The sequence below is a fragment of the Perognathus longimembris genome, chromosome 6, assembly GCF_023159225.1.
Source record: "Perognathus longimembris pacificus isolate PPM17 chromosome 6, ASM2315922v1, whole genome shotgun sequence".
Classification (NCBI taxonomy): domain Eukaryota; kingdom Metazoa; phylum Chordata; class Mammalia; order Rodentia; family Heteromyidae; genus Perognathus; species Perognathus longimembris.
In genome coordinates, this window is record NC_063166.1 from 29,031,131 (window position 1) to 29,049,097 (window position 17,967).

The window sequence follows — 17,967 nt, forward strand, 5'->3', positions numbered from 1 at the left end:
CTGTGTCTGTGTCTGTGTCTGTGTCTGTGTCTCTGTCTCTCTCTCTCTCTCTCTCTCTCTGTACTAGGGCTTGAGAGTTGTTGGGAGTTGTTCCTTAGCTTTTCTTTTCAAGGATGGTTCTCTACCACTTGAGTCACATCTTTTTTTTTTTTTTTAACAGTTAATTGGAAATAAGAGTCTCACAGACTTTCCTGCTCAGGCTGGTTTTGAACCCAAATCCTCAGATCTTTAGTCTCCTGAGTTGGATTATAGGTATGAGCCACAGGCACCCAGCTAGAACTTTGACGGTTAAAAAATTATTATTATTTAACCACTTTCCCTCAAAACCACTCAAGTGTAATCCACAAAGAAGGCTTCCTTACTGTGAGTACCTGGGTGCCTATGCACCTCTGGTTTCTGCTAGAAATGAAAAGGGACCCAGAAATGGAAAAAAAAAAAACAAAAAACCCAAAAAACAAACAAAAAAAAAAAAACCAAAAAACTGTTGGCCAGTGCTAGATAAGTTAGATGCTTTCATGTCAGCTTTTATAGCTGGCTGTAGGGCCCCTCTGTACCTTGGTTTGCTTTCTTCTTCTATAAAGTGAAGTTATTAAGAACACTGATCTTACAAGTTTCTAGAAGACTTAACTATAAGCAAGCATACAAAAATCCCTCTGGACAATGTCTTGCACATAATAAGTACCTGACAAAGCTTAAAAAGGCATCTCTCTTCCTCCTGCTGCCAAATCTAGCTCCTATGGGACCCTACAAATTCTACCCACCTTCCTAGGTAGGTTCAGCGATGCAGAACAACTGCGTTGAGGAGGTCATGCTGACATATGAAATGCCCCTAGGTCAAAGTAGGTGCCCCTCAAGACCAGTTTCCTGGCCTTTTGTCTCTCCTGCCTCTCTACTCCAAGCCCAGCAGGAGGGAACCTCCCTTCATTCTCAACTTCAGCCTCCTGTACATTTTTCCAAACCTCATCCACCTGATTAAAGTCTTTAGGAATTAGGCCTGTCCAGAGCAAACAGATGCACAGCATGGTGGTCAAGGCCAAATTTTAAATCTACTGTGACACCCTGAGAAAGTCTTTTCCTTTCTCCATGCTTTAGTTTCCCAATTTTAGGAAAGGACTAGAAGAAAGTCCACATTTGGAGTGGAAAGTGAGTGTGTCTGAGCAGCCTCCCATGCGGTCGCTTTCTGCAGTTCTCCCTCCCCCTGACCCTAGCTTCTTGCCTCATTCTTTCTGAGCCACACTGTCTTTTCCTATGTCCCCTGCAGTTCCACCGGGTAGCAGGCTTTCTTCTTTTGAGGTTGCCTGCTTAGCTATTAACTCTAATGGCTCAAGCAAAAGCAGAAACAACAAAAGACAAGAAACCACAACCTCAAAAGTTACCTTTGGCAACACTTGGTTCCATTTCAAGAAAGAACATCGGTAACAGATTGCGAAGTTTCTGGGAGAGTTCCTTACAGGTGCAAACATTCTCATCTCAACTTCCTACAAATCGCCCACAGCACCACAGCTGTTTTGGGGGGTGCTGGGAACCAAACCAAACCTTTGTACATACTGAGCCTACACTCCACCACTGTCTACCACTAAGCTAGCGGCTCGCCCAGACACAGAGACAGTATTTCACAATGCAGCTGTTGACAGAGATCTGTATCTTGAAGATCTCATCCTCTTTAGCCTCTGGACATTTTCAAATAAATTAAAATAAAGATAGGTAGATTCTAACTATGAGACTATGTAGGAGGACAAGGGGAAGGGAAGAGGGAAAAAGAAAGATAGGGCAGAAAAATGTCCATATGTAGTACAATCATGTATGAAGATGGCATAAGGCAACCTCAATGAAAGCTATTGACCAATAGAGGGGAGGAGGAAAGACAAGCAACAGAAAGGGCTATTGTGCACAAAATATGGTATGTGCACATCTGAAATACCATAGTGCACCCTTGGTGCATCAAAACCATAATGTGACAGGACAGTAAATCAGGCTGTTGGGGTGGGGTGGTGGGGGTAGCAGTGGGAGAGGGAAGAGCTAATGAAGGAGGTGGAATGAAGATGAATATGGTAGAAACAACTGATTTGCATTATGAAAACAGTAAATGAAACTTTTTATTATATTATTTTAAGACAGGGGAATGGCATAAAGAAGAATTACAGAGGGCATGAAGTTGATCTGGCTACACTGTTCACATGTGTCAAAAGGTCACAATGAAACCCTCTCTTGTACAAATGATATATGCTAATAAAAAATTAGCAAAAGGGCTGGGAATATAGCCTAGTGGCAAGAGTGCTTGACTCTTACACATGTAGCCCTGGGTTCGATTCCCCAGCACCACATATATAGAAAATGGCCAGAAGTGGCGCTGTGGCTCAAGTAGCAGAGTGCTATCCTTGAGCAAAGAGAAGCCAGGGACAGTGCTCAGGCCCTGAGTCCAAGGCCCAGGACTGGCAAAAAAAAAAAAAAAAAAAAAAAAAAAATTAACAAAAAATTTAAATAATAGTGCTAGGCAGTGGTTTCCTCTAACTGCTAACTTTAGTAGCATTACTACATTTTTGTCTCATTTTCAATCTTCAAACACTTTTTCCCAGCTTGACATTCACTTTGCTTTAAACATTTTTCTAGGGCAGAGTTCTTGGTTCTTCTTTTCCTAGAAATTCAAGCTGGAACAAATTTGCCTTCAAGATAGGCTCTGTGTTTGTGTCTCTGAGTGGGAATTTTTGTATTGGATTCTCCCTCTGGTAAAGTGGTTTTAGACTCAAATTTTATATTCATCCATTCATCCTTTTACATGACTTCCTCAAACCCTACACTCTTTTCCTCAAAAACAGTGGGGAGCTAGGCATGTGGCTTCTACCTATAATCCTAGCTACTCCTGAGGCTGTGATCTGCGGACTGCGATTCAAAGTCAGCTCAGGCAGGAAAGGCTATCAGAATCTTACCTCCAATAAACTAGCAATAAGCTGGACACAGAACTGTTGCTAGCATGGTAGAACACTAGCCTTGAGCAAAAAAGTTCAAGGACAGTGTCCAGGACCTGAGTTCAAGCCCTAGGACTAGCACAAACAAAACAAAACAGAACAAATAAACAACAACAGCAAACCCAGTGGGGAAACTGATACAGATATTTGAGTAGGCCCAGTCCTGGACCACTTTTGTCTGGCCCCTTATGGCTGATAACCATAACTTTCTCTATGTAATTGAGCAATATGTATCCTATGTGAATTAAATGACTAGGTATCAGTCATCTTTCAGCTTATTGATCAGCTTTATTCCATGGCATATAAATATTTGGGCTCTAACATTGATTCTTATATGCCTTGGCAGTAGAAAAGTGAGCAAGAACAGAGGAGGAGATGCACAGTGACCAAGACCTCCTTTTATCCAAGATTGGTTTTCTAAAACATAGGGTTTTTGTTTTTTGTTTTGTCAGTTATGGGGCTTGAACTCTGAGCCCGCGCACTGTCCCTGAGCTCTTCAGCTCAAGGCTAGCACTCTACCATCTGAGCCACAGCACCACTTCCAGTTTTCTGATGGTTAACTGGAGGTAAGAGTCTCACAGACTTTCCTGCTTGGGCTGGCTTTGAACCATGATCCTCAGATCTCAGCCTCCTGAGTAGCTAGGATTACAGGCATGAGCCACTGGTGCCTGGCTAAAACAGTATTTTTTCAGAGCTAAAACTAGGTAAGTTCCAGACAAACCAGGAAGAACTGCTCTCCTTCTATATCACCAGTCTCACCCACTCCAGGATGGAGGATCATTACTTAGAGGTATAACTGACTGCCCAGTGTTCACTCATAGATCAGTATGAAAGGGAAAGGAACACCCAAGCTCTGGTAGGGTAGGGGAAAGCATGTCAACCATCACTAAGGATATTACACAGAAAACTCTACGTGATCCTTCCTCACATTGCGTGGAATCACTGAGGCAAGGGGGTGCAATGATTAACATTCATGTGATAGCTTCACAGGAAGCCTAAAAGAATGCACTGAAATTGGACCAGATCCATAGATGCTCCCCAGTGCATATTCGATGGTTTTAGTCTCAACCTAAATAATAAAGGGAGAAACAAATGAGGTAATAGTTACTGTAAGTGTTAATCATGGTATGTAAAATGCCCTCCCTGCATACCACATGTGACTTAGGAAGAATGGAAGTGCGTATTCTAAGATATATAAATGAAACTGGGCACCTGGGCCTCACACCTGTAATCCTAGCTATTCAGGAGAAAGAGATCTGAGGATCACAGTTGGAAGCTAGTCCATACCATGAGACTTAATTGTGAGACTTAATTAATCTCCAGTTAACCACCAAAAAAGCTGAAAGTGAAGCTGTGGCTCAAGTGGTAGAATGCTAGCCTTGAGCAAAAGAAGCTCAGGGCCAACATCCAGACCATGAATTCAAATCCTTGGGCTTGAAGTAGAAGTGCAACTCAAGTGATAGAATGCCAGCCTTGAATGGAAAAAGCCAAATGAGAGTTCAAGGCCCAGCGTTTAAAAGGAAACAAACCAATATTAAAAATATATGTAATAAGACTAGAAATTCATTTTACAGAGCAGGGTATCCAGCCATTTGATCTCTGTGTCTCACAACTTCCAAATTTGTATACTATGATTGAAACTATAGTTCCTTTTGGCTCAAAATGCACAGTGTCACCTCATTCTTGGGGGCACTATTTCCTAAATTCCTTCCTTTATGTCCCTTGAACCTATCCTAGTACTTAACGTACAACATATTTTACTTATTTATTTTTGTTGATTTCTTATTTTCTCTTTTCTAGCACATGAAGTCTATTAAGGCAGGGATTTTTGTGTTTAGTGCTCGCTGTTTTAGACTTGAAAGGTCGATCAGTTCATGCTGCTGTTATGAGAATGTGCTTGCTAAGTGAAAAGAATCCATGGGCACCAGTGGCTCATGCCTGTAATTCTAGCTACTCAAGAACAGACCTGAAGACAAGCCTAGAACACAGAAAACAAAGTGGCATGATCTCCTTGATATATGACTGTTAAGGTGGGGGGAGGGGGAGACAGTAGAGACCAGGTCTGCGAAACCAAAAACTTCTTGTCAAATGGTATTTCCCACAGGTTTGGGTCAGCGACCCAACATTATGTAACTAAAACCAAACAACTACTCAACATATAAAGGCCCAAAAATAGACCTCTCAGTGGATCACAACAGCTCAAAAGCTATGTATGTACATTCATGTAAGACAAGGATAAGCAAACTCTATTGTTGACATTACATTTAAAGTCCTAGGTGAATTTCCTTTGGCGTAGGCCACGTGGCTACTGTATATGTTTTTGGTACACTGTGTAATGTATATATGTCTACCTAATCTATGGAAGGGAAAGAAAAACAGGGTGTAAGATATCACAAGAAATGTACATACTGCCCTATTATGTAACTGTACCCCTTTTGCACAACACCTTGTCAAAAAAATTTGTTTAATTAATAAATAAATTATATATATATATATAAAAGAACAGACCTGAAGACTGTGGTTCAAAGCCAGCTCGCGCAGAAAAGCCAGTCTTCTCTCCAATTAACTACTGAAAATCTGGAAGTAGAGCTGTGGCTCAAGTGGTAGAACACTAGTCTTGACCCAAAAAGCTCAGGGACAGCATATAGAATATTAGTTCAAGCCCCAGTACTGGCACACAAAAAATAAACAAATCAACAACAACAACGAAAGTGTCAGAATGTTTCAAAGGAGACTTAGGCAAGAGAGACCAATTGGAGGAGTCTACGGACAACATGTTTGGCCTGTCCATTACGGACAGGAATAGTAAGAACAGGATCACTCCTTCCCATCCTAGGCAGGCAAATCGATGTGTCAATTCAGTATGTGAACCTGGTGGGGAGAAGTTGCCCACTATGAAGAATGACAATGACTACAGTCATGGGTCTATGGGGGAGGAGGCCAATGGAAGGACAAACAGCATTTACATTCAAAAAGCAAGGGGAGGGTAGATGAGGATATGCGAGCACAATGCTGGGTTCTGATCCATCTGTTCACTAACAACAAAGTGCTTCAATGTCAAGAGCATCACTGAGAGAACAGCAAGAGCCAAAGAGTAAACTGAGGAAAGAGCCCAGGAGGATGTTTACCTTTATTAAGTCAAGTTTCCCTCATTTAAAATTTCACTAAGAACAGTGATTCTGAAACTCAACTGATACCTTTGGCTCACTGTAAGAATGGGGAACCGGCTGAGCACAGGTGATTCACTGATTCACACGTGTAATCCTAGCTACTCAGGAGGCTGACATCTGAGGATGGCAGTGCAAAGTCAGCTGGGGAAGGAAAGGCCATAAGACTCTTATCTCCAATTAAGCTCTAAAAATCTAGAAGTGGCACTGTAGCTCAAGTGGTAGAGCACTAGCCTTGAACATAAAGAGCTAAGGGATAACACCCATGACTCACAACTAGAAAACTAAAAACAAACAAACAAACAACAAAAGAAAACCTACAAGCATTTAGGAGACAAAACAAAAAAGTCACAGTTTTTTTTCCTTGCTAGTACTGGGGGAGGGGGCTTGAACTCAGGGCCTGAGTACTGTCCTTGGCTTCCTTTTGCTCAAGGCTAGCACTCTACCACTTGAACCACAGCACCCCTTCTGCCCTTTTCTGTTTATGTGGTGCTAAGAAATTGAACCCAGGACTTCATGTATGCTAGGCAAGCACTCTATCACTAAGTCACATTCCCAGCCCTTGAGTAATATTTTTATTCAAGTCTGGTACTCTACCCCTGGAGCCACACCTCACTTGAACCACATCTCTACTTCTAGCTTTTCTAGTTAATTAGAGGTAGAAGTCTACCCCATTGAGAGAAAGCCAAGAATCAACACCATCTCTTCTATTGGCTTGGAACACCATACTGTTATTAACTAATTTTAAATAAATTTTCACTTAATTATGGTGTCTTTTTTTAGACTCTCTTCTGTTAATCTTTTGGTCTCTTCATGTACCAATACTGTGGGAGTTATTTGTTTGTTTGGGTTTATTTTTGTGCCAGTTCTGGGGCTTGAACTCAGGGCCTGGGTGCTATCCCTTTGCTTTTTTTGCCCAAGGTTGACTCTCTCAAGGTTGGGCCACAGCTCCACTTCCAGCTTTTTGGTGGTTAATTAGAAATAAGAGTCTTTAGGATTTGTCTACCCAGTCTGGCTTAGAATTACAATCCTCAGATCTCAGCCTCTTGAGTAGCTAGGATTACAGGCATGAGCCACCAGTACCCACTCCAGAGACTGCTTTAACTGTGCATACCTTTGTCATCACCTGTCCCCAATTCTCCATATTTACCATGAAGCCATTGTCTGTACCTCTGAAGAGAACTGAAGCTGTACTGAAGTGATGTTTTCCCATGGCTGCCACATAATAAATCCTTTCTCCACCCTTTACCATGTCTCTTTCTTTGGCATAATGGAAGAGGGGGGTGGTGAGACATAATTTGGGACCCCTGGACTTTGAGTCTGTGGTCTAAAAACCTGGTTTCACCGGGAGTGTCTTAATTTGTGACTTCCTAAGAAGTTCTAGTATTTAAACAACTTTGATTTGAGTTTCTGACACAACCCATAAAGTCATAAAGCTCTTCCAATGAACATGCACATATAAATAAAAGTCAGTTTTTTCAAAAAGCAAAATAAATCAAACAGGAAACACATTCTATATATCTTTCTTTCTTTCTTCTTTTTTTTTTTTTTTTTTTTTGCTGGTCCTGGGGCTTGAATTTAGGGCCTGGGTGCTGTCCTTGAGCCTCTTTGTGCTCAAGGCTAGTGCGCTACCACTTGAGCCACAGAGCCACTTCTGGCTTTGTCTGAGTAGTTTATTTCAGATAAGAGTCTTTTTCCTGCTCCGGTTAGTTTTGAACTGCGATCCTCAGAACCCAGCTTCCTGAGTAACTGGGATTACAGCATGAACCACTGGTGCCCAGCTAAAATACATTAGTTTTAGATTTTTTTTTAAATGAGGAAATAGCATGTATGTGGCCCTTTCTAAGGTCATAATAGTTGAGGAAGAGGCTCTGAAAAAATGCGTGTGTATGTGTAAAAAGCGAGTAAATGAAAATGTTCTTAGAAAGAAAAGAATCACGAAAAAGGTCATAGCAGAACTGAGCAAAGGCTCAAATGAAGAAACTTGACACAGTAAGGGAAGAAGGAAACCAAAGTCAAAGTACCCAAAACTCCATGGTCTCGGGAGTTCTGCCTTAGCATGCAGAAGAAAGTTCTAGAAGAACAAAAAGAGCTAGAGAAAATGGGCCTTTCTTAAGAGGTGGTGTGGAAATGTTGAATATAAAGGAGTAGCAGAAGCCAGTTGAGTTCCTGCTATCATAGGCTAGGCTCGCTACAGAGGCTGAGCAACTGGGGGTCCTGTTCACATAGAACAGAATGACAGGCATGCTGCCTGGTACCCCTGAAGAGGGCAGTAAGAAGAGGCTGAGGTCTCTAAGGGAAGAGGGGAGAGGATGAAAGAAAACTGGACAGAGGAGGAGAGGGGACAGGAAGGGAGAAAGGGTAGGGAAGAAAAGGGAGAAAAAGGAAAGATGAGGAAAGCAATGTGAGGGTTTGTGACTCTTGTACCTCTATGAGTAGCTTTTCTTTACATTATCTCTAGTTTTAGTTTGGGGTGTGTGTACGTGCATGCTCACACATGCACCAGTACTGGAATTTGAACTCAAGACTTTGTGCTTCCTTTAGCTTTTTCCACTCAAGGTTGTTATTCTGTCACTTGAGTCACACCTCCATTCCTAGCTTTTTGCTGGTTAATTGGAGATAAGCGTCTCACAGAGGGGCTGGGGATATGGCCTAGTGGCAAGAGTGCCTGCCTCATATACATAAGGCCCTGGGTTTGATTCCCCAGCACCACATATACAGAAAATGGCCAGAAGTGGCGCTGTGGCTCAAGTGGCAGAGTGCTAGCCTTGAGCAAAAAGAAGCCAGGGACAGTGCTCAGGCCCTGAGTCCAAGCCCCAGGACTGGCCAAAAAAAAAAACAAAAAAACAAACAAAGAGTCTCACAGATTTTTCTGCCTACACTGATTCAAACCTAGATCCTCAGATCTCAGCCTCCTAAGTAGTTAGGAGGTCTGAGTCACCAGTGCCCAGTTTATCTCCAATTTTAAATGATTTCCACTTAGCTTTCTGACACCATATAATTCTAGGGTGTATTCATCTTGGTCATCTTACTCCTAGAAATGTCTTAGGAACCTTGATATACCCGGACAGGGTCTTTCTTTCACACCCACTTTGATGTTGGACTCTGCATTTACAAAAGAATTTTCCCCTTAAAAGCACAACACTGAAAACAGAAGAGCTGATGTGACTCAAAGCTGCTATCTACAATCTTCAATCAAAAGACCCTCAGATATTCCATCGCTGGAATAGCCAGAGTAAGTGATTATTAGATTTGACATTGCCTTTGAAGATGGGGAGAGGATGCTGACTACCAGCCGGATATCTTTTCTCTCTGAACCAGGATGCTATCCTTTCTCCCCGAAGCAATCCAAGAAAGAAAGGAGGCAGAACTTTCAGAGATGTCACTCTCCTTTAATACACAGTGCATAATCAGACTGGCCAGGCTTCCAGTCTAGGAGATGCCCCACCCACTCCTGCAAGGACACATGGGATGCCACCACCAAAGCTAAGGGGCAAGGTAAACAGCAGCCACTTTTCTCACCATGGATTTCTGCGACCGACATGAAAGTTATTTAGGGGTCTTCTGGAATGAGAAAGGCATGCAAAAGGGGGTGGTGGTCTTTCTACATGAGCCCATCAGGGTTTCTAGTTTCAGTTGGTTTTACTCGTTTGCATACACTAGTAGTCCACAGGAGTTGTGATAATTCCAGATGCCTTTTGGACACGTTCATTCCCTCAATTACTTTAGCTCTTCACCCCTTTTCAAATACCATTTAGTACTTTTCACTAAGCTATCCTCATTTATTCAGAGAGATGAATAGAGGACAGATAGATAGACAGATAGGGCAGATATAGATAGCTGATAAATAGTAGATAGATGGTAGTCACAGAGATAGATGATTTATAGAGAGATACATACATAGATAATCACATTGATTGATGTTCTTCAGGTCTTTCCATCTCCCTTAGCCTCTCCTTTCTCCCTCTCCCCTCCAGCTGATCTTGACACAGGAGATACAGGTGAGGAGACCAGGAAATGAAATTAATTAACAAATATTAAAAGAACCAGACTACATTAGAACCAGGAAGTACAAACTAGTAGATCAAACAACAGGCTCCTTTCTTTTAGATATTAAGCTACAAGCATGGGAGACCACAGGGGAATGTCTGCACCTGCCTTCTCCTGTTACATGTTAAGGAGCTGCTCAGCTCCTGGTAGGGGCCCTGAAAGAAGAAAGGCAACTCTAGCAACAGGAAGTCCTGGAGGTTACCAGGGTTTGGGTTAGGGCTCACCCATTTTGTCCAACCAAAACCATTGTTTTACAGATTAGGAGTTGCTAGGCAACCTGACCTTGTGTTTTCCCAAGGCTCAAAAAGCCTGGGAACCCTCTTTGGGCCTTAGGAGCAGAAAATGTTTCTCTTCTCCACTTTATTCAGTGACACTTAAGTAAATCCTTGCTGAAACTTCTCCCTTGACTCTCCCAATTATGAGATCCTTTGTTTTCCTATGTGGATCTCAAAGACCTGAGATTTTCATAGAACCTGGGAAGCCCATCATCCTCATCCTTACCACACAGAACCCTTCATTTCCATACTGGGGAATATTTCAGGTTCTGTGAGCTTCTGTGACTTAAAGGAATCATACTATTGCCGTGAGAGAGTTAGCATGTTATACCCCAAACCTTTAAGTATAAATATTTTTTAAAAAACAAAACAAAAAAAGGAAGCTGGAGGCTGGTGGCTAACATCTGTAATCCTAGCTACTCAGGAGGCTGATCTGAGGTTCGTAGTTCAAAGCCAGCCCAGGCAGGAAGTCCATGAAACTCTAATCTCCAATGAGCTACCAAAAAGCTGGAAATGGAGCCATGATTCAAAGTGGTAGTGCTAGCCTTGAGCATAAATACTTAAGGACAACACCCAGTCTCTGAATTCAAGCCCTAGAACCAGCACACACAAAAAAGTTAAAATAGTAATTTTTTATTGTTATTATTATTTTTGCATGATCGACAAAAAAGAACTGGTGTCTAGGTATTTTGCCCAGGCTGGCCCCATACCATGATCCTCCTTGCCTCAGCCTCTAAGTGTTGAGATTCCTTCCTTCCTTCCTTCCTTCCTTCCTTCCTTCCTTCCTTCCTTCCTTCCTTCCTTCCCTCCCTCCCTCCCTCCCTCCCTCCTTCCTTCCCTCCCTCCCCCCCCTTCCTTACCTCCCTCCCTCCCTCCCTCCTTCCTTCCCTCCCTCCCTTCCTTCCTTTCTCCCTGTTAAAGCGACAAACCACCCTTTTACTGAGTTACAAAATGTCTTCACCACAGTACTTGAGGCAGTTTATGGCTAGGACCGTACTTGCATAATGTTAAGGGAACAGTTGAACTAGAAAGAGATGCAATATTTAAATACGGAAACTCATTTCTAAGTATCTAATGTCCTCCAATTACGTAGGTCCAAAGGAAACAACAGGTCAAAGGTAAAAGGAGAAGGGGATCTGGGACCCAGAGAATGTGCCAGGCTAGTCCTCTGGGATTCACAGCCACAACTTGGTATTTTCCAGAGAACTCGGGCATGTTTATCACCCAGCAAGCCCAGCCCTGAAGCCCGTGGCCCAGAGCACTTCCCAGCTTTCCAACTTGGCTGCCCCCCAACAACCCAAACAATGGTTGCTTTTCTCTTGCTTTTATAATGCTGTCTAGTTCATTAGAGATCATTTTAATTATTTTTCATTGAGTCCAAAGCTTATTGTTTTCTTCTAAAGAAATCCTACCTATTGTATCTTATATATTAAAAAAAAAAAAAGTAGCCTATCTGGTAAATTAGTAAAGGCAGAAATATTTTGATGGGAAAGAAAGGAGTTCTAGAATCTTACTATTTGTCTCAAATAAAATGAGTTTCTTCTAAAAACTATGTGCAGCTAAGATACATGCCTGAGTCCGACTAGTTCTTATCTCAGTAGGTTTTAGAGCGGTAGCTGTGGTATCATAGGAAAGCTTCTTGCTTTGCCATTCATTCATTCACTCATTCAGAATTCAATAGTCACCTAGTATGTATTTATTGAGCAGGTACTATGAACTCTGAGCATTTCATATATCACCTCTAGATGTCTCATAACACCTAATGCAATGCAAAGACCATGTAAATAGTAGTTGACAAAACAGAAAATAGGGCTGGGGATATAGCCTAGTGGCAAGAGTGCCTGCCTCGGATACACGAGGCCCTAGGTTCGATTCCCCAAGCACCACATATACAGAAAATGGCCAGAAGCGGCGCTGTGGCTCAAGTGGCAGAGTGCTAGCCTTGAGCGGGAAGAAGCCAGGGACAGTGCTCAGGCCCTGAGTCCAAGGCCCAGGACTGGCAAAAAAAAAAAAAAAAAAAAACAGAAAATAACCCTGGCTTCATAGCTTACGCGAGGCCAACAAGCCAGGGACAGTGCTCAGGCCCTGAGTCCAAGGCCCAGGACTGGCAAAAAAAAAAAAAAAAAAAACAGAAAATAACCCTGGCTTCATAGCTTACGCGAGGCCAACAAATCCATGCAAATAGGAAATATCATTATTTGGGATAGGGAAAAAAAACCAGGGTGGTATGTGGGCCCCAAGCTGGCCCATGACTTGCTAGGAGGAGGGCTCTGAGATATGGCAGATGTAAAACAGGCTTGTGCTTCTTCAAGGATGGGTAGAAGGACCGGCCAGGCAAAGATCTTGGGCTAAGAGTGAGTCTGACAAATTTGGGGAACAGAAACAAGTGATGAGGCAAGGATTTCATAAGATGATGCATATGGCCAGGCCACAGTGACTCACACCTGTGATCCTCACTGCTTAGGAGGCTGAGATCTGAAGATTGCTATTAGAATCCACCTTGGGCAAAAAAGAGTCCAGAGACTCTATGGCCAATTAACCAGCCAAAAACTGAAAGTGGAGGCATGGCTTGAGTGGTAGAGTGCCAGCCACACACACACACACACACACACACACACACACACACACACACACACACGAACATGGCAAACTACAAACAGATACCACAGGGAAGTATTCTAACTAGTGCTAGAATACTTTAATGATCGCACAGAGGACATGATATTGCATTTGGAAAGGATGAGATTGAGGACTACACATTTCAGTTTTCATCTACCTTCTACTTTCTATTTTTTTAAGTGGTGGAGTCTTTAAAAGCCCTTTCAAAGGCAGCCATCCCTCTGTAATCCTGGGGGAAGAGTTCCAGTTCTACAGTGCCCCTTGGGTAAAAGAACCACAGATACTCTGGTCCCTTACATCAATAGTATGTGTCATGGTACAGTATGTGGATAAACATACAAATGCTCTTCATATACTTTATACTGAAATGTGAATATTGGATCTAAGTAACACCATCTTAGCATCCTGACAGAAGTTACTGGAAGATGGGGACTTTCTGAGAGGGCATTCTCTGGATTGCAAATATGTCATGAGATGGAGGGCTCCAGGAAGTCATGCTTCCTCTAGATAACTGGGGTCCTGTTGCCCCTTAGTGTTCCCCTGGATGCTCTGCTCTGCCTATGTATAACACTTTCATTAGAGTTAAGTATTCTCATCTAGTTTGCTATTGTATAACTCCTCTATTAGGAATAAGTATGTTTACTCTGCTATGTATAACTACTTTATTAGGGATAAATATCTTCATTTAGCTTGTTTTGTTTTATGTATGGCACTTTTGTTAAGACTGTTAAGGCTTGGTCTCCACCCCAGGCATATGTTCTTGTCTTTAAAAGCTATGTGCTAACTCTGTTCTGAGCTCCTGGTCTTTGAAACAGGAGTCCACCATGCAGTTGCTGGCTTTTTAATAAATGCTCCAGATTCGACTTCTTAAATTGTGGCATCTCTGTACCTCACACTCATCGAATTCCCATATAACAGTATCATCGCTAGATTACTTACAATGGCTAATAAAATGCCAGTGACATGTCAGTAGTTGTTAGACTATATATTTTTTAGGGAATCATGACAAGAAGAAAGTCTGTACAAGTTCAAGACAAGATGCAGCTTTGCCATTTGACTTTGGTTGAACCTTGAATTTGCAACCTGAGGGTGTGGGAAGCATAGAAACATAGAAGGAATACTATGCTTCCTTCTTTGTATGGAAAAAAACCCATGAGATCTCCTACCTGGAATCCTATTGAGTGTCACCCAGAAATGTTCATCTGGACTGAAAGTGTCCTTGGACCACAGGAGCAAATCAACAGCCCGTGAGTCGTGGAGAACAAAGTTAGCAAACTCTCTTGATAGAGCAACATAGGCCGAGCCAAAGTAAATGGTGAGGTTATGGGGAGGTGGTGGCTTCAGGGTGGTCGTTCGGATCACATAGGAAAGCTCTTTGCCCAGGTGCTCTCGGTGGACAAACTTAGTCCTCCCGATGGCGTGGGCTGGGGGCAGCACCCCTGGGGTTAGATTCTGCCCTTTAAGTCCTTTCAGATACCGCACAATTTCCTTGTTGGTCTTCAGGGGGAAATCTTGCCCACAGGTGTTGAGGAGGTACTTCCAGGGGACCTCCGAAGCCACCAGATCCTTCATGCAGTTCAAGTCTGCCTGGAGCCTGGAGATCCCCCCATAGACCACGGGTTCCATCTTGGAAGCCAGGAAAGCGTTTGGGAAGCAGCTGAGTAACTGTCCCACAGCTTCCTTGAATTCAACTGTGGCCTTTTCGTCCACATGAACACAATAGACATTTTGGGGCATGTAGATGGATCTGAAGAGTCTTGCAAAAGTATCAAAATGATGATGAATTACCATGATATACGCCAAAGGAAATTCAACTTCTTCTCGAGATAAAGGAGCTGTGATATAGTGACTGTGAGTCAAGTATTCCTGGCAGGAAGATTTCTCATAGATCATGAGCTTATTTCTCCACAGGAAAGGAGTTTTCCCGTTGATAAAGGATGTGCAAACTTGAGTCAGCATCCCAACGTCAGAGATATTTAATCTCTGGTAGCTTTGATCTCCCCCAAAGCTGACCACATAGAACACGATAAAAACAATTACAGTTGAGACAGAAACTATAAATAGGGACCGCACCGATAAAGGCATGCCTCCAAGAAGAGTGAGATGCCAAGTCCATCCAGATCTGCAAATCTTTTCCCAGGCGTATTGTTTCTTTCCAGTTCTTACTGTGGTACATGCTCCAGCGGCTGCTGCCCACAAAGATGTGCTGTAGATTCATCCAGTTCCATGCCCGGAGTGTGCTGGCTCTCTTTCTCTCTCTCCCAGCTGATATTAGAAACCAATCACGCCCCTCTCAAGCCTCCTTTGTCTAAAACCCCCGTAGCAGATTGCTAAACCCAGCCTTTTCCTCTGCCCTCTGCCTCCTAGTTTGCATCTATCTGCTCCCCTTTCTCCCCTAAAATTCTGCTAACTCTTCTTCTCCCCCGCCCCTCCCCCCCGCAGAGTTCGTTTCCCAGATCTCTCTTCTTTCATTTCCTGTGTTTCTCCCCACTCCCATTCTTGTTTTTTACCGTTCAGGGAATTAACACAGTGAAAGCCAGTGTGAAAGGGCAGGCGACTGGCATCCTGCAGCTGCTCTCTTCAGGGTAGCTCAGGGCTATGTTCCCCAGCCTGGTTTCCTGGCGGTTCCAGAACCACCCACGGCATATAACACTGCCTCTCTTCTGCAAGACTCAAATGGCAAAATGTAAAATAAAAGAAACTCTCTTTCATGCTTTCTGGCCCCACCTCATTGGTTTCCAAAACAGGAGCTTCCAGGGGGAGGAGCTTTAGTCTCCAAGGAGATGTGAAATCGCAGAGGTGGGGGTGGGGGGCGTTGACTTTGAAAGGAATCCTCTCCTTCCACCTCCAGCATATGCTCTGGTTTGGCTGAAAATTTTGGGGTCAGATGAGCAAATCTAGAGCCACACTCCCAGGTTTGGATGACATCTGAGGCTTCACAGCAACAAGCTTGATCAAGACCACAAAGGATGTTCAGATAGAGGACCCCAGGCGCAGAGTCTGACTGCCCAGAACATGACCCAATGTGTATGACCCAAGGGAGAGATGCGTGTTCACAAACAGCATTTCATTGAAGGAATTCCAAGTCTCTGACTTAGAACTTTTCCACCTTCAATCGTGCATTTTGCATGGTGGGGGAGGGGCACTTCTGGGACTTAAATGCAGAGCCTAGATGCTGTCCCTTCGCTGTGTCACTTAAAGCTGGCACTTTACCACCTGAGCCATACTTGTATTTCTGGTTTTTTGGTGGTTAAATGGAGGTAAGAATCTGAATATCCTGCTCAGGGTAGTTTCAAACTTTCATCCTCAGATCTCTGCCTTCTGAGTAGCCAGGATTACAGGAATAAACCACTGGAGCCAGGCCTCGTGGCTTATTTTTAAATGGCAAATAGGTTCGTGCATTTTTAAATATCCTCTTTAAAATGACTTTTTAAACCACTGACCTCCATTTCCCTTCACCACTCAATGCAAACTCCTCCACTCAGTGGCTCTACCTGCCCCAGCTTTAAGTCACAGTGGAAACTAGATGGCTACCCCATCCAGTAAAGGAAGAATGTCCTACAAATTATGTTCTCTCCCTCCTTCTGAACTGCCTCCGAGCTGCTACTAATGAAATTGATAGGCTACCACACCCATGGCTTGCTTTCACTAAGGGAACAAACATGAGAGCTACCCTCATGATTCATGGTGCCCCAGCCTACCCAGATGCCACATCCCCAGCTCGTAGTATTTTTCATTCTTCTAGCTTTCATTATTTACATTATTTACAGTTTTTATTTTTTCAAGCCTATTTGGGATTTTCCTTTTTACCGTACTAAGTTACCTGTGCATTTCCTACAAGTAAACTCTTGATATAACCAACCAGATTCTGAGGCCAAGTAGAAAAAAGAAAATATAGGCATTATTGTGACATCAACTGATGACGGGCTTAGTACTAGGATTTGAACTTATGATTGCTCAGCTGCTGTTCTACCACACCTACAGTCCTGTTTTTTCCTGGTTATTTTGGAGATGGAGACTCACAGGCTTTTCTAAGCTTCAAACTACAATCTTCCAGATCTCTCCACCTTCTAAGTAGCTAGAGTTACAAGCATGTGCCATGGGTACCTGGAGTTACAAGCATGTGCCATGGGTACCTGGCTAGAATTCTTTATATCTTCTGTGGCATATGGCAAATTTCCCCCCAGATAATTCTTTTTTTTTTTTTTTTTTTGGCCAGTCCTGGGCCTTGGACTCGGGGCCTGAGCACTGTCCCTGGCTTCTTCCCGCTCAAGGCTAGCACTCTGCCTCTTGAGCCACAGCGCCGCTTCTGGCCGTTTTTTCTGTATATGTGGTGCTGGGGAATCGAACCTAGGGCCTCGTGTATCCCAGCCCCCAGATAATTCTTTTAAATACTGTTAGGTCCTCTCCCTGAGGGCTCCATGTAGATGCCCCCACCTCATTAAGTCTCCATCCAGTTACCTGGGTAACCGGCAGACCTGGAGGCAGTTACCTCCCCTTTCCCTAATCCACCTGGCCACACCCCTTGCCCCTGCCCTAGATATAAGGCAGGGCTGGGTGGGGGTCTCTCTCTCTCTCTTTTCTCTCTGGCCATGGATCACCTCGGCCACAGGCCAGCAGTTCGGTAATAAACTTTCTCTCCTGCCTGAATACCGCGTGGCGTTCTTCTTTACCGGCTACCTACTTTTAAAAAAACCTAACAAATACCAGGGTATTCTTTCCAAACAACCAAAAGTAATTTTAGTATCTTGTTTGGCAGTCTTGGGACTCTGAATGAATATTAAAATATTTGCAGCCTGACAAAGCATTCCAGGTACAGATATATAACTTAATTAGGGCAACAAAATCTGTTTATATAACCATTTCCAGCAAGAGCATAAACAGGGGCTC

At 43.2% G+C, this 17,967-nt stretch overlaps 1 protein-coding gene across 2 annotated transcripts in view; it reads right to left on the reverse strand.

The window, feature by feature from the left end:
• Gcnt2 (glucosaminyl (N-acetyl) transferase 2 (I blood group)) overlaps positions 1-17,967 on the reverse strand; it is an 80,039-nt gene that overhangs the window by 35,039 nt on the left and 27,033 nt on the right. Inside the window, exon 1 of one of the 2 annotated variants that reach the window (XM_048348488.1) lies at positions 14,244-16,104. The exons of the other annotated variant lie outside the window; for it this stretch is intronic. Within the exon in view, the coding sequence (XP_048204445.1) occupies positions 14,244-15,162 (919 nt within the window). The 5' untranslated portion in view covers positions 15,163-16,104. Of the gene's footprint in view, positions 1-14,243; positions 16,105-17,967 lie in introns of those variants that run through there. 2 annotated transcript variants of the gene reach the window in all.